General features: G+C 43.2%; 1 protein-coding gene across 2 annotated transcripts in view; it reads left to right on the top strand.

Annotated features, from left to right (window-relative positions):
- The window catches only part of irf5 (interferon regulatory factor 5), a 29,519-nt gene extending 8,391 nt beyond the window's left edge, over window positions 1–21,128 (top strand). For both annotated transcript variants that reach the window (XM_053508493.1, XM_053508494.1), the window contains exons 2-10: window positions 5,092–5,264; window positions 6,612–6,734; window positions 9,189–9,375; window positions 9,511–9,533; window positions 9,655–9,682; window positions 12,229–12,549; window positions 16,315–16,704; window positions 19,106–19,224; window positions 20,348–21,128. In XM_053508493.1, coding sequence (XP_053364468.1) covers window positions 5,214–5,264; window positions 6,612–6,734; window positions 9,189–9,375; window positions 9,511–9,533; window positions 9,655–9,682; window positions 12,229–12,549; window positions 16,315–16,704; window positions 19,106–19,224; window positions 20,348–20,536 — 1,431 coding nt within the window. In that variant the 5' untranslated portion in view covers window positions 5,092–5,213 and the 3' untranslated portion in view covers window positions 20,537–21,128. The remainder of the gene's footprint in view (window positions 1–5,091; window positions 5,265–6,611; window positions 6,735–9,188; window positions 9,376–9,510; window positions 9,534–9,654; window positions 9,683–12,228; window positions 12,550–16,314; window positions 16,705–19,105; window positions 19,225–20,347) is intronic.
- Window positions 21,129–22,696: the final 1,568 nt, after the last annotated feature.

The following is a 22,696-nucleotide window of genomic DNA, read 5'->3' as shown; positions in this document are numbered from 1 at the left end:
TGATGATATGATGCTATGATGCTATGATGCTATGATGATATGATATGATGATATGATGATATGATGATATGATGATATGATGGAGTCTTCAGTAATGTGTGTGAATGAAAGAAAGAAAACTTGTATATCATAAACTTGTGCAGTTAGAGAGAGACAGTGTACAGATTACCATGTCCTCAACTCAGTTGTGTAACTCCTCATGTGAAGATACATCCGATTTACTCAGCAGGCACGCGCACACACACACACACACACACACACACACACACACACACACACGCACATAAAATAATAATTAATTCTTCACTCACTTCTGTTTTTTCACACCTGCGTGAGCTTCTTTCTGTTGATGTCGTTACAAAACGTTCAGCTCTTTCTATTTGATTATAAAGAGGATGGTGTGTTCTGTTCTGTTCTGTTCTGTTCTGTTCTGGTTCTGGTTCTGGTTCCCAGGTCTGTCACTCTGATGAGTTTCTGCAGAATCTGCATGAACAGACTTTACGGTGATGACAGTCTTAATGTATTTGTAAGTTAGCGAAGCCGAGGAACCTGCCTCTGAGGTGTAGATGACATTCAGAATGTACCAACAATAAAAAAAAATTTTTGGCAAACATGAGCAGTGCGCTACACGTGTGTGAGTCCAGGCCCAGAAATACGAGCTCAGCAACTCCTCCCACGTGAAGCACCAAACCATCAGGTGTTTAGCGCAGGTTCAGAGAGTTATTCATCCTCCTGCAACACTTTGTGTAGACCTTCAGTGGAGAAACTCCAGAACCAGCCAGAACCCAGGGTGCGTGCGTGTGTGCGTGTGTGTGTGTGTGTGTGTGTTTATAGAGTTTAATATTCAGTATAACTTTCCTCAAATATATATAAAATCTATCTGAAATCCAGGATGATCTCCATTCACACACACACACACACAGTATACAGAATGTACATACAGTGCTGTGAACAAGTATTCGCCCCCTTTTTTAATTTGTTTAATATTTTTTTGCAGATTTAACTAATTTTAATATTACACTAAGATAACCCAAGGAAATAAAAAATACAGTGTTTAAATAATGATTTAAAAAAACCTACCTGGCCCTATGTGAAAAAGTAATTGCTCCCTTGCTAAATCATGAATGAACTGTGATGTTTGTAAAGCTGTGTCAGACCTGGTGAATCAAGAAGTCACTTAAATAGAACCTGACTGACGAAGTGAAGCGCGCTAAAAGATGCAAGGAACTGACGCAATCTAAAAAATTTAGGAAAGTCCGGGCATAAACCAGATTGAGATCCTCATGCTCGAAAACGATCCAATGTGGCTCAAACAAAACCGAGTGGAACAAAATTCCTCCACAGCGACGTGAAAGACTCATCGCTCGCGATCACAAACACTTTGCCAGCTGTTGCCAACAAGAATGGCACAACTGGTAATTAGGTTTAGGGGGCAATTACTTTTTCACTTCAATTAGTTTAATCATTTAAGTTTGACAAATACACAACTTTTAAAATAATAATCAGGAAGGGGCGAGTGCGTGTGCGTGTGCGTGCGTGCGTGTGTGTGTGTGTGTCTGTGTGTGTGTGTGTATATATTTTTTCCATATTATATATAACTGGATCTCTGAGGACACAAAAAGGCATGGCTTTGATATTTTATCGTACGTCTTGTGCATGGAAAGAGTAAAAGTCATTGAGATGTTGGTCGTATGAAGACCTCGGGCAGATGGACAGGAAGCACGTTATCACGTTTCAGGGAGAACAAAAGGGTTCCAGCGAGCATTAGGGTGCATTACCATATAAGGAATGAGGAAGTGCAATGAGGACGTAGTCTTATAGACGTATGTAAGAGATGGAGGGTGAGGAAAGTTCACGGACGGAGGGTCGCGTCTCTGCCCTCGGGTGGGGGTGAACTGGTGACCCGCGGTCTGCCACACAAGACCACCTGGCAGAGTGGACACCAGACTGGACACCAGATAGACATTGCTTGTAGTTCAAGTGGCCGATATTGGAGAAGGTGAATCAGTCCTGTGTGTTTGTGCAGAGGGTCCGTGTCTCCTGTAGGCGGGGCTTCGCACTTTCCTTCGCCACGCCCTTTCTTTTTTTTCCCCTTCACTTCCTTATTTCCGAGGGCGCTGCAGCTGATGATCTGTGAGCCTGGACGGATCGGGTGTTGAAGTGCTGGTGTTTACTCTGATTTGTCTCCGGTGACTCACCATTAAAAGTAAATTCTGGGAAAAAGCCCCGCAGGTGTTTGAGTGTGAGTAATACTCTGTGGGAATCGTTCAACACCCACAGAATTATAAAAAAAAAAAAGAAAAGTAAGAGGTAAATGTGTTGTGAGCTGGAGAGCGATCACATCTCATCAACAGATTCTCACAGGGGAGGAGGAAGAGGAGGAGGAAGAGGAGGAGGAAGAGGAGTTCATCGTCAATACATCATCACGCATGGCTGAGGGAGATTCACTTCACACACACACACACACACACACACACACTCCTGAGGATGGAGTTCATAGCGCTTTACTCCCCACAGCAGGCCGTGAATTCAAAGTTTTTAAGGTCGTTAAAGTTTTTAAAGTCACATAAGATAAAAGGATGTTGACTGATGGCGGTGGAGAGTCAACAGTGTGTTCTCTCCCCTACTGTACCTGTTCTCCCTCTCTCACACACACACACACCCACACACACACACACACACACACACACACACACACACACATATATATGCCAAGGGTTGATTATTGTCCGAAGATCTTGTTTTCGATGCCTAAAACTTTAAATATTAAAACACTTCTGTAGGTTCTAACACCTTGTGAGACTCCCACACTGTGGTTGGAAAAAAACCGTTCAGGAAAATTTATTCTGGCGATAAACGTGTGCTAGCAAAGGCACTTTTCAGACGCTCGCTAACTGACTCCATCACTCGGTCACCTGTGTTTCTCAGGAGAAGATGTATAGAGAGAATCGCTGCTTTCAAGACTTAATCTGTGTAATTAATCGAGAAAAGGTATCGTGTTACTTTTATTCTAAATACATTTTTAAAATAAATTTAATGTAAAACACGGTAAAGGCTGTGAAAGTGAGGAAGCAGGAGCCACTTTTACTGGACTCGACTGTTTTGTCCTCTGTTTCTCTCTTGTGTTCTCCGTAATGTACTTGTGTCCAATTGGGCCTTGTTGTTCATCATCAGTGAGGGCGACTAACCAGAGGGGGCACGGGGGAACGCGTTAGGCCACAGATCACATCCTTTTAAACTGCCGTTAGGGAGCGATGTAACACACTCTGAGGACGGCGCTATCAGCCCCTCCGGCTTGTGTGAGCTCAGAGGCGCCCATGACTGGTTAGATGTGGGAGTGTGAGAGTGTCTCAACCATACCCCCCCCCCCCCCCCCCTCCTCTGAGCGAGTGCAGCCGGTCTGTTCTCTCTGGACTCCCGGCTGCAGATGGTTCTCCATCACCCGGGAACTGTACTTGTGATCTCCGGAGGAGTCGGGGTTTATTTCTCGTTATGTCAAAAACACTTTTCTACTGTCTTAAAAAGACAGATTCCTGTTAGCCAGATCAGGTGAAAACTGTCGATTATTTCAATAACGGCCCCACCTGGGCCGGCTCATCTCTGTGGACTTTCGCAAAGTTTGTGCCGATTGGTTTCTCATTGAGGATCTCCTGGACAGGGTTCATGGAGGGTTATTGAGAGATTCACTGGAGCAAGAAATCACAGCAGCGACGAGACGCTTCAATATGCCTCGTTCTACAGCCTTACTGTAAACACGCCATCTAGACAACGTCTGTCCAATAACAGAGTAAAGGTTGTGAGAATATGAGGATCAGCTTTATTAATATGACGTATTCACTGTTTCAAACGAACAATACAGTTATACAGTCCAGTCTTTTAAAATTGGATCATCTTGCTAAGCTAGAGGAAACAGACATGCTAGGCCAGTGATTAGCGTAATTCGTTTCCATTAAAGGGCAAATTTTATCTTTACACAAGAGCTTTGTGTCTGATGGACCAAGAAGGTTGTCTGTTCAGTGCATTTCCCATCAGTATTATTAGTTTCTGCCTATAAAGTAGACTCCGCCTCACTTACTGTATGATATAAACAGATGCCAAACACATAACCATGAGGCCTGAAGCGTTTTTGCCTACAAGCGACCGAACACCAGCTAAGTCGCGCGGTTGTCCAGGAGACGTCTGTGTCCAAGTGAAGTGAGTTTACAGATTTATTTATTTTTTTTTATATTTTTTTGGTATTTTGTGTTAGATTTAGTGAAGTCACAGCACCGCAGGTCCCAAGAATGTTATCAAGGACGTTAGCAAAAAGAAAATGGAGCTGTTTTCAGTTGTTAAAGCAGCCGGTGCCGAGAGGAATCATAAATTAAGGTCAAGTGAGGTTTATTGTCAATTTATTTCATATTTTACTTCATTTACATATCTTTTCTAAATGTTTTTATATGCAAAAAATATGATTATAGTGTTGGAAATTGTCTATTTTTTGGTGGAACGGATTATATGCATTTCGTTTCACAATACAAAATTTCAGATTAAGTTTGTATGCTGACGTACCGCTGTATACTGTATCTATAGTATATCTTACTGTATTACTGTACATGCCATTATATAGTACGCCATGTTGTACTGTACTGTACCGTCATGACTCAAGCAGGCTCTTGGTTACTAATTGGAGGGGCGAGGGTTCAAGCCCTGGGAACGCCCCCTAACCCCTTCTCCTCCAGGGGGCGCTGTATCCTGCTGACCCTGCGCTCTGACCCCGGCTTCCTGCCTGGGACGTGCAAGGAAAAGTATTTGACAGTGTCGTATAAAACATTCCTACACTTCTGCACTGCAGTTTGGCCGAGTGATGAGGGACGCTCTCGGCTCCCTGTGCATTAGTTTTGGCGTACGCCTTTCAAGAGCTTCGGCATCGTAGGCAGAGCAGACATACACAAGCTCAAAACAGGAAGTGAGACCATATCTCAGCTTCACCTTCATATTAAGAAACCAGTGCTGCTGGTCCCAGTGTCTTCTGTCCTTCTCAAGGAATGGACACACAAGCTGCTTCTCCTTCGTTATGTTAATATTCTGACTTTGTGTTTTGTTCCACAGCTCTCTCAGGCTTTCCACAAACCCCGGAGCGTAATCGTTTGTGATCCTGGTTCTCCAGCGCGTCTCCAGTTTGAGAGAGAGTTCAGAGACAGGTCATCTGCCCTGCTGACCCCGTAAATGCTATGAGTACCCAGCCGAGGAGGATCCGTCTGAAGCCGTGGCTGCTGGCTCAGGTGAGCAGTGATGTCATTATTTATACTCCAGTGAAGGTCTTATTTCTGACTGGTTTATATGGCTGGAGGTAACGCCGTGTATACGTTAGAAAAAAAAGAAGAAAAAAAGTGTTTTCCCGTGGCGTCTAGAGCCGAGTGTGTGATCGCAAGCGTCTGTGTGTTAACCCGGGAGGAGATCACAGGACAAGACAGAATACTGCAGCATCAACCTGACGAATTATCATCATTACATTAATCAGTACATGTTTAGGTTAATTGTACAGTTCCGCTTCCACCACTGGAAATTGTTCTTTTTATTTTGAATTTTGCTTCTTTTATTAATCAGTAAATCATGATGACGAGCCGTGAGACGCAGCAGACTCGGCCCATGTGTGTACAGGATGTTCAGAATGTCTCTGCTCTACAGGACCGGGTCCAAGCTGAAGGACAAACAGTTCATAATTACACAATTCATAATCCAAAGTTCTTTTATTTTTAAAGAATTATAGATATAGAATGGCTCTGTAAAAGGGAAACACAGTGGTACACTCTGCAGCACACACACACACACACACACACACACACACACACACACACTCAGCTCTGGCATCAGCACAGGATATGTTCCTGCCCGTTTTGTGTTTATATTATTGAATATGGTTCATCGAGCCCAGTTTAGTGTCGCTGCCTTGGCACTGCCACGCCCATGACCAGTGGGGCGGAGCTTCTGAAGGGAGGGGAGGGGAGGGGAGGGGCGGGTTTGATTTCCTGTCGAGTTCAAATATCAGCACTCTGTCTCCAGTATCACTGAGTCCTGCTTTAATCTGGGTTCAGGTGTGATCAGGTTTTGACTCAAAACTTTGATCTGGGTTTCAAAACTTAACCCCTAGTGTGTGTGTGTGTGCGTGTGTGTGTGTGTGTGTGTGTGTGTGCGTGCGTGTGTGTGTGCGTGTGTGGTTGGTTACATGATGCTGCCAGACAGCTCGGCTGGGCTTAATGTCGCTCCTCCGCAATCTGATATAACAAAAGAAAGTTAAAAGTTGCGGCTCTGTTTCACTCTGCACGTCTGACTCTCATCCAGCTGCGGTGACAAGTGTTCTGAAGGTGTGTGTGTGTGTGTGTGTGTGTGTGTGTGTGTGTGTGTGTGTGTGTGCAGTTTCAGTATTAAATCCTCATCTTAACCTGCTCTTAACTTGAGAGTAAACGCCACGGTCCTGATAAACAACTTCTCCTTGTCAGTGTGTGTGTGTGTGTGTGTGTGTGTGTGTGTGTGTGTGTGTGTGTGTGTGTGTGTCGCAGCGGGCTGTCGTCAGCTCCAGCGTGTGTTCTAGAACATTCTCTAACCACAGACGTGCTCCTCTCCCTCAGGTGAACAGTGGGAAATACCCCGGCCTCAGCTGGCTCAATAAGGAGTGTCGGCTGTTTCAGATCCCCTGGAGACACGCCACGCGCCACCTGCCCACCCCCGAGGAGGAGAACACCATATTCAAGGCGAGTCTCCTGGAATTCACACGTTCATTTCTGTTAATCCGCTCTAAATTGTTCACGGGAATTCGAGTTTTCCTCAGTAACCCGGGTGTCTCTGGTTCTGATCCTCAGACATTAGTTATGGGTTTGGGTTTTAGTCCTCGTGTCACTGTGTGTGTGTGTAATTCACTGACGGGTCCGAGCCGCCCGCGTGTCCTAGCTGTAGGGTGTGACTGAAGATAATACCTGATGTGATTAATAAAACAATAAATATACAGTATACAGTGCATGTAAATCCATCAGAAGATAAGAGCTGAAGGTCTGATCTATCGGCTCATCTTCACCTTCATCAGGAACCCAAATGTCTTAAGTGTCCAGCTGAAACAACATCAGTGGACTTACAGTTACATTTAGGCATTTGGCAGACGCTCTTATCCAGAGCGACTTACAAAAAGTGACTTGCTATTCTGATGCCTGTAGGAGAACTGGACAGTGTATATAGTAGATGGCCTAAAGTATGTGGACACCCTGTGAGTCTCTGGACGTGGGCGTGGCCCCGATTGTGAGCAGGAGTGTTGAGTGACGTCAGGTGGAGTCCACATGCTCAGTGTTACATGATTGTGATTTCTGTACAAGTCCACCCTGAGCGTGTGTGTGTGTGTGTGTGTGTGTGTGTGTGTGTGATCCCCAGTTATAACAACATATTTATTCATCTCACGTTTTTACATCCTAATGTGGCCCATGAGAACCCACGAGGTCACACAACTTATACATGTTCTGGAAAGTTCCTCATTCAGTTTTATCGAAGTGATATCTGATGAACATACTGGTGCAGTCATGTGACCGTCTGTGAATTTCAGAACCCATGACATCATTTCCTAAATGACTGTGTGTGTCTGGGTGACACGTGTCACAGATCTCACTCAGTTTAACAAGTTTGTTTTTTTGTTTGTTTTTGAAAGTTTTTGAAAGTTTCATTTTATTTACCAGTTCTCATGTTTTTATATTTAACCTGGTCTGACTTCATGTCTTCAACAAATTGATATGAAACAAATTAAGAAAATAACGTGTCTGTGTGTGTGCGTGTCTGTGTGCGTGCGTGTCTGTCTGTGTGTCTGTCTGTGTGTGTGTGTTATATATACCTAAGGGGTTTTAACCCTGAAGCGGTCAGGGTCATGTGACGTGTTTCAGTGTGTGCTGGTGTGGTGTGTCAGGTCTGTGTGCTCCACCCCCACCCACCCCCCCCCCCTCTCCTCCTTTATTTTAATTTATTTGTTTTTATTAGCACTGCAAATCTAATCTCGGAGCACTGCAATTTATTACAGATATAATACACACACACAGTCAGGAGGTCATGTACTGTAGGGTTTAATATGTTTATTATTTTTTAAATAGAAGAAAGAAAATATTTATTGATTTATTGTGGAAAACAGAGTTTTGTTTACTGTAGCTTTCGGCTGTGTAAAAGATCAGAGACGTTCACTGGAGATGTTAGAAGAATCTTTTAGAAACCCAGACACAGGAAGATGTTCTTATTAATAATGATGGCGAGTCGGACTTTAGGATCAAAACAATAAATGAGAAAAAATTTCTGAACATTTTCTGAGCATGGGTTGCCAAGTATTTCTATCTATTACAGAACACACAATATGCTCGACCTTTTTCACATTAAAAGGCTGAGATGATGAGTAAAGTCCGTTCATGAACCGATTTGTCCAAACATCATGGGCCAGTTTCACATCTATTTTTTTTTTTTTTTTGTGTTTTTTTTAAGCTGAAGTAATGGAAGGGAATTCTGCTGAGACCTGGCAACCCCTTACCACAAGCTCCACATCAGTCGTGTTTTTGAAGGCGTGTTAAACCCAATGCGACGCTTCAGTTTGGTCCTGCAGGATGGTAGTGCACACACTCGGCAGTCTCACGGTCTGTATCCGCGCTCGTGTCCGTTTGAGACACGTCTGCTCAGTCCGAGTTATATTTGTGATTTCGGCTACAGCCCCAGTACCTACACATTCTAGGTTAATTTTAGGGGGTTTTCCATCTTCTCATGAATAGCTTTGCAGAAGTGAAAGTGCTTCAAGTTTCAGTTCCCTCAATGCCTCATGCTGCAGGAAGAAACTGGTCAAGACGACGACCCCAAAACCACTAAATCATTTTAAAGCCTCTTTATACTACATGTTATGGTTTCTTCCAGTTGCAGTTGACTCTATAAACATGGTGACGGCTCGGGCCTCAGACGCAGGCGCGACTGTCTGTCCAAATTAATGAACATTAGGAAGCGCAACACCTTGTTATGATGAAGCTTCGTGTTTTATAATGTACATAATGTTCATAATGTTCATAATGTTAATGTTCTGGCTGATTGGTGTATTTATTTATTATTTTTTTGGAAGTTGTCGCTCAGGACAGCATGGATCAGGTCGAGATACTAAAACAATTTATTATATATATATATATATATATAATTTCTTTTCTCAGGCCTGGGCGCTGGAGACAGGGAAGTACCAGGAGGGTGTGGATGAGCCCGACCCGGCCAAGTGGAAGGCCAACCTGCGATGCGCGCTGAACAAGAGCCGGGAGTTCATGCTGAAGTACGACGGCACCAAAGAGACTCCGATGCAGCCGTTCAAGATTTATGAGGTTTGCGACCTGCAGGGGAACGGAGGTGAGAACTGGCTGGAAGAACACACTCACCAGTGCATGTTTAAATCGGGGTGGTGTGTGAGGGTGGTGTGTTACAGTAGTAGTGTTTTGTGTGTCAACGTTTACTTAAATAATTGAGTGTTTTGTGCTTTTTCAGAGGAGTGTGAAGACGATGAAGAGGTGAGCACTGCAGATGGACGTTATGAAGACTGTACTGAGGATTACACACACACACACACACACACACACACACACACACAGTCAGGATTGCTCTTACAGTGTCTGTTTCTCTCTGTTTCAGCTACCAAACTTTGCACACCTCTCCATCAGTAAGTATCTGTTCACTTTTACTTTAATCAGGCTGGTTCTTTTTTTTTTCTTTTTATTAAATTTTATTCTTCTTCCATACTGTACAAACTTCGGTGTGTACAGTAACTAGTCCCGTACTGTTTGTTAAAGCCCCGTTAAGAGGTGCCACCACGCAGTTTATTCGGCAATGGGGTGCTATGACTTTTTCTCAGGGGTCGGCGCCCAAAAACTCCCATAGACGTCCTGTAATGTAACACTGAGACCAGCATTGACGGATTCTAGCGCAGAGCAATAATTTTATAGAAATACAAATTGTGTTTGAAGAGGCTGGCAAGCTGTGTCAGGACATACCCCGCAGGAGGGTGTAAGTTGTACCCCTGGGGCACAAGAGGTGCCAAATGTTCCCCACTGACTTATAATGGTGAAGTTCTGAAACAGGAAGTGCTCACGGTTACATTCTCCACGCTGATGACTTCCATAGGAACGCTGAAACTGAACCTAACTGTGGATCTTGTTGTCATGGCGACATGGGGGGGGTGGGCTCATTTTACTCAGGGAACCAATCAGTCTCTCAGGATCATTGTGGAGCTGTCAAGCCCCGCCCTAGCAACCACTCTAGAGCACCTTAGCAACTGATCTCATGGTCTGTCATTATAAAAGTTTTTATTAGAGTTCGGCCACGGCGAGCACCGCTCACAGTTTTTTGTGGGTAATTGTATCACTTAGAGGAAAAAAAAAAAGTTGAACGCTTTCATTTCAAAATTTTTATTTTTTTATAAAGAAGTAAAATAATGGCGGCACGGTGGTGTAGTGGTTAGCACTGTCGCCTTGCACCTCCAGGGTCCAGGTTCGATTCCCGGCCAGGGTCGATTCCCGTCTCTGTGTGCATGGAGTTTGCATGTTCTCCCCGTGGGGAGGGTTTCCTCTGGGCACTCCGGTTTCCTCCCACAGTCCAGAGACATGCAGGTTAGGCTAATTGGCGTTCCCACATTGCCTGTAGTGTGTGTGTGTGTGTGTGTGTGTGTGTGTGTGTCCTGTGATGGATTGGCACCCTGTCCAGGATGTACCCCGCCTCGTGCCCTAAGCCTCCTGGGAAAAATAAAAAAGAAAAAAATTCTATTACATGTTATTGTTAAATGTTTTGTAATATGTTTACATTGTCATCCGTATTTAAATTATGTGTTAAATATAACTATTAGTTTTAATTATAAATGTTTAGTCATGGGGGAAATTATATCATTGTTTTTTTTTCTTTTTTATTAATTACTTAACTGTGTGATTCTCACAAACGTCTACAAACACACACACACACACACACACACACACACACACACACACACACACACACAGGTTTAAATAGGTAGTTACTTTTTTTTTTTAAGTAGACTAACATTCAGTAAGCCGGGTGTGAAGGAATAAGTGACTATAATCTGTGATCTATAATTCAGTGACCTGTTGATCACCGTGCTGTTCCATCGTACCTCCCTGGCCGGGCGTCAGCTGCTGAAGGATGGCCTTATGTTAAGAATATTCTGGTATAAAGTGCAGCTCATCATTGTTTTAATGACTGTGAGCGTCCCAGGTTGTGTGTCTGCAATACAAACCCAAATCACAGCTCTCAGCTCTCCTACAGTTTCTGCTCATATGCTGCGTTTGGTTCTCACCACACATGGCACTGTGCATGATGTCCATCCTCCACCCCATCAGTCCAAAGGATGCTGCTCCAGACGCTGTGTGGGTTGTTCACATGCACTTTTGCAAAGATAAATCATCCTCCATATATATTTCTTTTTTTTTTTTCCCCCTGGAGCGAAGGCGCTTCTTCCTACAACAGCCAATGGGGCGACTCTGACTGTAAGACTGCAGGAACCATTTGTCCCAGTCGAGGTGAGCGGAAAAGCATCTCCGAATGCACAACACATCCAACCTTCAGGTGGGTGGGCCACGACAGCAGAGGACTTGGGCACGGACTCACCAAAACCGGAGAGATGGAGCCTGGAGAAGCGTTGCCTGCTCTGACGAATCTCGCTCTCCGCTGAGCCGCACAGATGGTCGGGTCAGAGTTTGCCACCGAAAGAGTGTGTCCCCATGGAGCCAACCTGCTCTGGTGTAATGGTGTGAGGAATGCTTTCTTGGCACACTTCAGACCCATTTATATCAATCCTCAGTCGAGTGCCACAGCTTGTTTGAGTATCGCTGCTGTCCGTGTGCATCCCGTTATGGACACGGTTTCTCATCTCCTAATGACGGATTCCAGGAGGAAATGTACAGGTCAGCTGACCCGGCTTCAAAGCAGTGCTCGCTTCAACTGTTCATTTGATGTGAAGGCATCGTTTAATACCGAGATTGGTCCTGTAGGTGCTACAATAATGATCATATTTTTATATTATGTTTTATATTATACTTGTTATAAAAAAATAAACACCGATAACATAAATGATATAAAACTCGTAGATAAAGCAACATGTAAAATGTCTAAATAAATCTAATTCCCATCTGATCTCGGGGAAGAGAGTTCTCAATCGTGGGTAAGTCCGTATTAATTAATTGATCTACTTTATGACAGATCCTTGTACCATCGAGCCTCCCAGCTACCCCGGATTCCAACCCGCCAACCCGGCGTTCCTTCTGCCCAGCATGCCACCTGCCTTTCCTGACCACAGCCATGTAGCTTCTGCTGTGAAACAGGAGGATCGCAGACTCGGGGAAGCTCTTCCAAATGGATGTGGTCTGAACACCGGGGTCATAGCACCATCTGCTGTCCCCCACTCGGCTGACATGCCAGACACCATGGTGGACAGTCCCATGCCAGAGGTGAGGCCTGAAGCAGAGAGCCAAATGCAGCCATGCATCTCTGACCTGCTGAGCAGCCCTCATATGCTCCCCCGTAAGCACCGCATCTTCTTTACATTCTTACCTTGGCAAACTCTTATTGGATTTAATTAGTTATTATGTTAAATCATTATAATAGTGTGTATGCATCTATATATGTATGAACTATCTGTAAAAGTTAGTGCCCCCACTTTTAATTAAGAATGTGTTTTTGCCCACATTTATTATTATTATTATTATTATTATTATTATTATTATTATTTTTTTTTTTTTTGCCTCATTTTTGTAAATAAATGCCATAATGCCACAGTGACACAAAACTAGACAAAGTTTCTGGTCTAAGGTTGTATTCGCCGAATACTTAGACCTGCTATGATCAGGTGATAAAAAAAAACAAACAAACTGGTTTTTGAACTTACTTGTGTACTTAAAATTTAAAGAAGGGCACTAACCTTTACACCAGACTGTATATTTAAATTCAGCTGGATTTTTTTATTGATGTTTTTTCCCTTTAGTTTTAATGTTTTGAATGTTGTTTTGCTGTACACTACAGTGTTCTGGGAAGGTTTTTACTTGTTTTTTACCATAAAATGTTTAAATTAATAAAAAAAGAGAATAAAATGTGAAGGTGACTTCCCGATGCAGCGTGTACAGTACGCTGTGGACAGACCCGCGTCTAGAGTTTGGGTTTTCTATAGACTTAACGTTAGGTTCAGCTGTCACAAGTATCTGTGCTTCTCAATTTAGGGATAAACTGAACATCTAAAAGCTGCATAAGTAATTATATAAACATGTAAATAAACATGAGTACACTATACAGAGTGGGGGAAATTTAACTTGTAGCGTCACTGGAGTCATGACGTAAACAGTCCGTAAACAGACGATAGTAAGTAGGATTTCATATATTTCCCGCGTCGACAGCGCAGGCATCGGCCATGAGGGGGCAGCATGCGCAACTTAATCAGAGATGATCGCCCGAAGGAATTTTTAATTTAGTAGTGAATGATTATAGTGTTAAGAGATCCATCACTGTGTGTGTGTGTGTGTGTGTGTGTGTGTGTGTGTGTGTGTGTTATCACTTGACTGTTCAGGAGCGAGGTCAGATCGCAGCACATCATTGGTCTCGGGGCGGGGCCGTACAGTGAACAGGAGGAAGTTAAGCCTTTCTTTGTCTCATACACATTACAGCACAGTGAACTTCTTTCCTCGCTTCTCCCAGTGTAACTGGGGTCGGAGTGCAGGGTCAGTCATGATGCAGCGCCCCCTGGAGCAGACAGGGTTAGGGGCCTACAGGGCCCTTTGAGCCCCCACCGCCCCTGAGAGCAACACTGTGTCTGAGGACAACAAAAATAGTCATGCAAAGTTGATGAGCAAAGGCTCGGTGAAGAGATGGGAGAAGAGGTGGCTGGGCCTCCGTTGAAATTTGTAAACCCCCCCCCATTTTGTAGTAAGGTACATGTACTGTACAATTTGTTGCAATAAATTTGATGGACCCTCGACCATCACACCCATAACCATGCCGCTCCACATTTATTCCTCTTTGCTGATGTAATCGTCTCTTTCCAAAACCAAAATATCGAGGCTTCATTTACAATATTAGAATAATTAGAGTCAGTCTGAGCAGCGCATGCGGATGGAGGAACAGATAATATAACAGAGTTAGGAAGCAACTGATGCAGTTCCTGTTCAGTGTTGTGATAAACTCTGTGTGTGTGTGATTTGTAAGATGTGTGTGTGTGTGTGTGTGCGGTGTGAGTCTCACTAACGGTTTAATCTGCTAATGGTCTTGTTATGTTGGGACCGAGTGTGTTGTGGCAGCAGAACAGTTTCTATGTAGGACGATTAACAAGGAAGATTCTAACTGAAACTGTTTAAATCAGAGGCCGTTGTTCTTCTGTCTCCATGAACGGCAAACATCTCCATAAATCTGGTGAAATATTAAAGGGTTTTTTGTCACCCGTAGCCCTAATTTCTCTGTTTATTTGCGCACGTCAGCGTTCTGTATCAAAGCAGAATCTTTCTAGTCGCATTAGACTGGGAGCACCGCGGGGGGTCCGACGGTTAGGGAAGAAACAAAGCCTTATTGGTCCAGAAATCGTTCTCTTTACTCTCATAACCTTCTGATCACTAATCCAGAGGCTTTAACCATATGGATGAAAAAGAAGTTTTTAAACACTGAACAGTTGATTATATATAAACAATTAGCAACTGTGACTCTTTTATTCTAACAGCATGTTAATGGTATTTATTACCTGCATCAGTCAAATCCCTTAGAGACAGGAGGAGTCGGCCACACAGGGATTAGATTTCATTTCATTATGTTCATTAACTTACTGCATAAAATGTCTAAATATTTAAGGAAATGCATCAGTGTGTTTGGGGCAAAACAGGAACTCCGTAACAATTACAAATCAGATGGTTCCTGTTGATGTCCTGTGATCCTCCCTGTCTCGGGACAGTAGGAGACGTACAGTACTGTATGATGCACGCTGCTGAAGTTTTTGTTTTATTAAAAACGCTGGAGTCTGAATTCCCCCGAGGATACACACCGCGAGTAAATGTGAGAACTGCAGGTATCTGACTGCAATAATGTAACCTGTTTCTATAGGAAACAGTAATGCAGGACACACACTCCCTGCTGAGGTCGCTGTAGAGCACGAAGCGTCTTCTCAAGTAAACATTATAGAATAGCGTTAGGCTTTTTCACTCAGCTTTAGGCCAAATGGGGTTTTCTTTTTTTATAATATATTTATTTATTTCGCATTTTAAAAACAACCAACACGCTGAAAACATAACTACAGATTAAACACACTACCTACATTTACGGTATTTGGCCGGCCTTATCCCGAGCGACGTCTCGTTACACTCCTGAGCACTTCAGAGTTAAGGGCCTCACTCAGGGGCCCAACAGGGGCAAACTTGGTGGTGCTGGGGTTTAAACCTGGGACCTTCTGAACAGTCGTCCAGTGCCTTAACCACCGGCTCTACCCCTGACCCCAAAAAGTACCTAAAAAAAAACACTTTAAAAAATAACATTATTAAACAATTGCTCGTACACCCGTAAAAAATAATCAAATAATTTATTTTTTTTAAAATAAATGAATAAATGGGCGGTTAAGGAAATCTAGTAAATGTACCACATGCATCAGTACGCCATGAACAGTTAGATATGATCAGCAGCTCCGTCTTTAGACTAGAGATGGACCTCAAATATGAAAAAAAAAAAAAAAAAACACCTTCCAAGGATTTGCATCGTGTGTACCTTTAATTGTTCCATCTGTATAATGGACACCATTTCCAAAATCCACCTTTGAAAACATGGAGGAGAGAGAGAGAGAGAGAGAGAGAGAGATTTCCAGTCGGTTATAATTAGTGTCTTGGCGATTTTCATACCGCGAGTGCATCAACGGTTTCTGTGCGACTTTGTGTAGATGCAGCGTGGATTCAGAACAGCCAGAGATAATAAACTGATTTAGCATGTGGACTAATATCGTTGCCATATGCTTCGAAAAACCAAGAGAAATGTCCAACCAATGTCCTGCCAGTGAAGGACATCTCCAGTTTGTTCTAAACAGGAAGCGTTTTAGATTCAGTCAAAAGCAGGAGCTCAAACTGAGGGACAAATAATGTGTTTAGAAAGGAATTTTTAATTTAGAAGTCAATGATTATAGTTTTGAGAGCCATCACTGTGTGTGTGTGTGTGTGTGTGTGTGTGTGTGTGTGTGTGTGTGTGTGTGTGTGTGTGTGTGTATCTAGAAATGTGTCACTTGTCCGTGGACACACCCCTTGGTTTACGTCTTTCCTGCCTTGTCTCTCGTAGTAACGGACCTCGACATTAAGTTCCTGTACCGCGGTCGCACCATGGGCTCCATGACCGTGAGTAATCCACAGGGCTGTCGGCTTTATTCTGGGAATTTGGCCCCGACACCGGAGCAAGTGGAGCTGTTCGGGCCCATCACTCTGCACCAGGTGCTGTTCCCTGGCTCTGCTGAGATCCAGAATGAGAAGCAGCGCTTCTACACCGAACATCTGCTGGACGTGATGGACCGTGGCCTCATCCTGGAGATCCAAGGCCAGGACATCTACGCCGTGCGCTTGTGCCAGTGCAAAGTGTTCTGGTCCGGGCCGGGCGTGCCAGAGGAGGGCCGGCCGAACCCGATGGAGAGAGAGCGCAAGATCAACGTGTTCAGTCTCAATAACTTCCTGCAGGGTAAGCCCAGAGTCTGATTCACGCAGAAGATTTTAGCGATGTGTTGATCAGATGAGATCTGGGGTAAGGGAATCTAAAACAGTCTTACTTTAATAAATAAAACGGAGAAGCCTGAATGTTGTGCAGAGCGAAGTACACACGGTGAAATGTCACATTTTACATTTACTGTAAGAGACATTTTAATCCCAGACGTCGTCACAAAACTAGAGATTATTGTTTACAGCTGGAGACTGGAGGATAAAAGTTTCTGGAATCTTTAGAGGGACCAGACACCTAAAGGAGAGCACATTTTCTTCAGGTCAGGATGGTGGAATAATTCCAGCATTTCAGTGGATTGCAAATGTTATTGACCTTGAGCACAGAGCTCGAGGGGGTTTTGTGCAGAAAGTTTAAAATTAAAACACTTTTTTATTTTCTTGTTCAACTGCAAAGTGAATGCAATATGAAAGCAAGGTACAAATAAATACAGAAAATGGATAAATAATGAATAATAACGTTTTATTTCCTACATGGAACAGGACTTAGTGATTCATTAATGATGTAATAAACCAAAAGGAAGTCACGTGTACCTGCACCTGTGGAGCTCTTTTTGTGAGAGCCGTTAAAGTCTGATGCCTGCGGTCGTGTTTGATGGTGAGATCTGCAGTGTGGATGACAGATGTTTGTAATTTATTGTAGTTAATCAGAGAACGATCCTTTCGAGCCAGACATTGGGCATCAGTTGGCGCTTTCTTGCTGTTAAAACACAGCAGTGATGACGGCGGCTCCGTCTCACTTTCATACCAGGCGAAATCATTTGTTGTGTTTATTGCAAGATGATGATTTATTATTATTTAAAGGAAAAACACTTCTGTCATCTTAAACATGCTGTGTTTGATCCAATGCTAGTGAGAGAGAATTCTGGATGGTGCTGTGATGTTGGGCTCTGGTCCATCAGACGTACAGTCTGTACAGCACTATACAGTTTAAAAGTCGTCCTGAGTCAGTGTTTAGTGTTCATAATGTTCTGATATAGCAGGTGGAAGATTGAAGGACAGGAGATTTTAATTTATTAACATGTGACGCTTGGATGAAGGGATCCAATCTGTCATCGGCTCGCCACAGCAGACGGCGCCGCGAATTCAAAGAGAAGAAAACAGTTTTATATGAAATTAAGAAATGTGTGTATCCTAAAGGATGAATTTGTTAATGAACCGCTAACATCATTTTATAGTTCTAGTTATCAGTATAATATTACACCACTCAGCCATAACATTAAGACCACTAGCAGGTGAAGACCAGGTATAACACTGATCAGGACCAGGAGAACCCGAGGCTCCCCATGCCCACCACGACCTAAGACCAGCCCGTCTGGACCCATGCCGCAGACGGGACAATGCAGCACAAACTGTTAAAGAGGTCAATGCTGATAGATAGATAGCCAGCAGAACACCCAGTGCACCATAGCCTGCCACGCCCGGAGCCCAGCAGGTAAAGAGCTCAATGGTGTTGATCTGACTTACAAACTTCCCAGATCCCAATCAGATCGAGCAGCTATGAAAGGCATTGAACAAGTTTGACCCTAATGGCTTACCATAATGTTAGAGCGGTTACCCGGCTGTGTGCGATTATGGCAGGTGTAACACTGATGGTAAGATGACTGAGGAAACATCACCAGGTGTGATCGTCTGTGGTGGCGCCGTAGATGGCTGCCTCGGTGTGGAGCGCTCCAGTTGTTACTGTGTTAGTTTGTCCTGGTTTTTGTTTCTCAAATGTTCAGTTATACCAGGGATGAACCGCTAAACTGCAACAGCTGGCTGATCAGATCACAGACACCAAGCAAACCTCAATTCAAACACAGTCTGTAATAAGACCTGTAAAGAGACGCACCTCTCCACACACTCATTACTGCAGGTCGTGCTGAGACTAGGACTGTGATTAAAAGTAGTGCTGAGAAAAAAAGGTAATCTCGTTAATGCTTAATTATATTCAACCTTCTTGCAGCCCGCCTCGATAGCATTCCTCACTGGAATGGAAATGATTGGCAGGTTGCATCTTCACCAACACGTATGTGCATTTTTATCTGAGAATCATCCACTGGTCATGTACCATCTCTGGCAGGTCTGATAGTGTAGTGAAGGTTTAAAAGAGCGCGTACAGTATTAGTATTACAGGAGAACAGATAACAGGCAGACTGGAGAGGAGGGGAGAAGGTACAGTAGCGTAGACATGAAGGCGAGCCGTGGAAGTGGATGGGGCTCTATGAGAAGAATACAGCGTGACCAGATATACCAGTTACCCATAATTCTCTCTGGCTGGCAACTCCAAGATCTGCAAGATTTTAGATTGATGTAAAAGACGAGCTGATTAGCGTAATCATTCCAGTTCCTTAATAAGCCGATGTCTTTTGCTCCTCCCACAGGTCTCATCATGTACCAGAAGGGCGAGGTGCCGACTCCCCCACCATTTGAAATTTACTTTTGCTTTGGAGAGGATTGGCCTGACAGAAAGCCCAAAGAGAAGAAGCTGATAATTGTCCAGGTGTGTAAGTTCAGTCGTACAAGCACAGAAGCTCCAGCTGCTGGTTTCTTTGTACTGATGTTCCTCTGGGGTAAAATGTGTAATTACACCTTACACAGAAAACAAACCCTAAGAGCATAGAGTGAATGGTTTATAAGTTTTCTGAAATCAATCCAGGGAGAAACTCATACGTACATCACACCTTATATCTGGTTAAATATTAAATCAAAGCTCTGGACCATAACAATGTGACTCAAAAACACCTTCAGCTTTAGTTTGTTGTGTGTGATGCAGGTTTAATACACTACTGTCCCATTATTTTTGATTCTACAGCACATATATGCATCATGTTCCCTTGAGTTAAAAGCCAGCAGGAATAAACCAGACCTTCTGCTTGTCGCTCCTGAGACAGACCTCCAGGACGTAACAGCATGTGCACTAGAAGAGAGACCGCATAGTCTGTTTGTTTAAAATGAAATTGTGTTGACCTGAATTTCAACACACCTGCAGTCTCTATACAAAGAACAGAAACGTTTGGTTTAATGCCGAGTCATTCTCTTCTGAAAAAGTGAACACATTTTATTTAGTTTATATCGAGTTACTGTGGTAGACACTGCATATATATAATTTATCCTTTAAGACACTCTAGATCATCTTCAGACTCTGACACACAGGTCCTCCTACAAGCAGTGACTCACAGAAATCAGGTGTGTACAGAAGAGTGTATAAAGAGACGAGTCACTGGTGCAGACCGGACCTGAGCACCAGGGTGTTGAGGGTTGTGTAGTTTGTTTCTGTATCAGAGCAAGCAAGAGTCTGAGAAGGTCCTTCTAGGTACCGTAGCAATCAACACGTAACAAGTGCTGAATGATTTCTGTAATACCTCATCATTGGTGTTTACTCGAGATTTAATCTATAAAATGAGCTTCAATTTATAATTAAAGGTGCAACTTCTTTAGCTTATGAAAAAACAGGTTTAAATGTTTTCAGTCATCAAAATCATTTCAAAATGTCGTTAAGGTGAAGTCCCTGAGATATAATTGCTGAAATGACCTGAATGTCCGTAGTCCTACCTCTCCTGTGTTTAAAGCAGATCTCCACCTTCCTTCCTTCCTTCCTTCCTTCCTTCCTTCCTTCCGTGCAGGTCGTGCCTGTAGTGGCGAGGATCCTGACCGAGATGTTCTCCGGCGAGCTCTCGTGGTCCACAGAGAGTATCCGCCTCGAGATCTCCAATCCTGATCTGAAAGACCAGACAGTCGAGCATTTTAAAGAGCTCCACAAACTCTTACAAAACCAGCACGGCCACGCCCCATGGCCCGGGACCCTCCACTAACACTGGATACTCAGTCACGGCCATCAGGTGACCCAGCTGAGGAGGAATGCAGCAGCACTGAACCGGTTTAAAGGCATGCGTTTTGGATCAGGTCCATGTGCATGCGACACAGTATCGATGTGGGGCATCACTTCATTTGTTAAACATTTATCCTGGTTCTTGAAACGAATGTTCCGCACTCAGATTTGCTTACTTGAGCTCTAGGTAGTGGGGGGGCTGTTCAGGGAATAATACTGAAATAATGTTTACAACCCACAGTGCATTGCAGCTTGCATGATGTGCCAAGTGACTGATGTTCTTCACCACCACAGTTCTCGAATACTAAACCGTTGTGTTCTCTACATAAGGCCATAAGAGTTCAAAGGAAGAATGATGATAAAAATGTCGAATGATTTTGTAGTTGAAATACATTTCCACTCGTCCCCTTTGTTTCCAATCCTGTATTTACTTCTACTTCTGTATTAACATTTAAAATACAAATAACTACATTTGGACCATCGGGGCTGATTTAATTGTTGTTGCATAAACCTGTTTTGTACGAAAATGTTTTATTTTAACTTTGCATGTTTCAATAAATAACAGTTCTGGACTATTTCTGGAGTTCCCCTGATCTTTTTCTGAATCTAAAATATAACCGATTATTGCTATGTAATAAAGTATAATTTTTCTGTCTTCACATTAGAACAGTGAACAGAGTTAAAAGTACTAATATGTAGAATTGACTCATCTTGGTCACTTTAATAATTCCATCCATCCATCTAGAAACCTCTGTAGTCCAAACAGGGACTGTTGAGCTCGATGGTTACTGTTGTATTTATTCTCATTTTATGGCAATTGTGGGACCTCTGGTCAACACACACACACACACACACACACACGCATTCACACACTACAGGCAATTTGGGAACACCAATTAGCCTGCATGTCTTATACTGTAGGAGGAAACTGGACTACCAGAGGAATCCACCAAGCACGGGTAGAACATGCAAACTCTATGCACACAGACCCCAAGGAGGGAATTGAACCTGGACACTGAAGGTGCAAGGCAACAGTTCTAATCACTAAGCTACCAAGGTGGTGGAATGAACGTCCTTTTGATGACACCTTCCCAACGGCGTGTGACTGATGATGCTTATAGTTAGTGACCAAGTAGGAGTTAACCAATGACAGATAATGATCTAGATAAGAGCGTCTGCCAAACGTCTACATGGAAATGTAAATAGTCTTCGGCTTGCTTCAATCTATAACTTTTTATAAATGATAGTTTAACATTTTAAATCTGATCTGATGAGAGAGCTGTAAATATCACCATAACATTAATCTGCTAGGACATTGTCCTGAAAACTGAGCAGCTGGAGCTTCATAAAAATCAGTAATAGCTAATGACTCAATTTCTTAACACACACCATTATCTGGTCTCCTGTCATGTGTTCAGTAAAATCCGCAGGGTGAATTCAGCCATCAGTTCATTATTATTTGGCTCGGCTGTATTACGTGGCAGATGTGATTCCTAGAGCTCTATATAAAACTACAGATAAAAATATCTCTCTCTATATATAAAAGTTGACATTCTGTATACCAGATATGGTGTATAAAGCCTCCAGCCAGAGGTACTAGATCTTGTATTTATTTACTGCACTGTACATTTCAACACATAGTGATGTTAGAGACACTGGTGAATCTGTTTTACACTACACACCAATAACCAATGGGTGGCTTGTCAAAAATCTGAAAAATACTGGCCTGCATGAATAAAAGGCCTGTCAAAAGTATCGGCACAGCCAGTTCAGTTCTTCTGTTTGTGACAAAAGACATCAAAAAGGTGAACAAAAGATGACAGAACAGAAATTAATAGAACAACTTTCATTTACTTATATTTTAAGTACTGTATACATGTAGATTAGCAGAAATGTAAAATACACTGCTGGACAAAAGACGTCACCATCATTCATGTTATTTCATTCTCAAAGCCAGCAGGTGGTGCAACGAGGATGTTATTTAAAGCTAGGAGGCATCACAGAGCTTGATTTGTGCAGTGCAGGTTATGATTCGGATTTGTGCTGATTTCACCCTGAAGCTCTGGGCTTTTGGACTCTTCCTGGAGCTCTGTGTGGTCTACTGTAGTTCCCCTTCGAGACCTGTGCAGGGAGCTGTCCTGTT

Source organism: Clarias gariepinus, chromosome 12 (genome assembly GCF_024256425.1).
Source record: "Clarias gariepinus isolate MV-2021 ecotype Netherlands chromosome 12, CGAR_prim_01v2, whole genome shotgun sequence".
NCBI classification, from domain to species: Eukaryota; Metazoa; Chordata; class Actinopteri; order Siluriformes; family Clariidae; genus Clarias; species Clarias gariepinus.
This window is presented reverse-complemented; position numbering and strand designations above follow the sequence as displayed.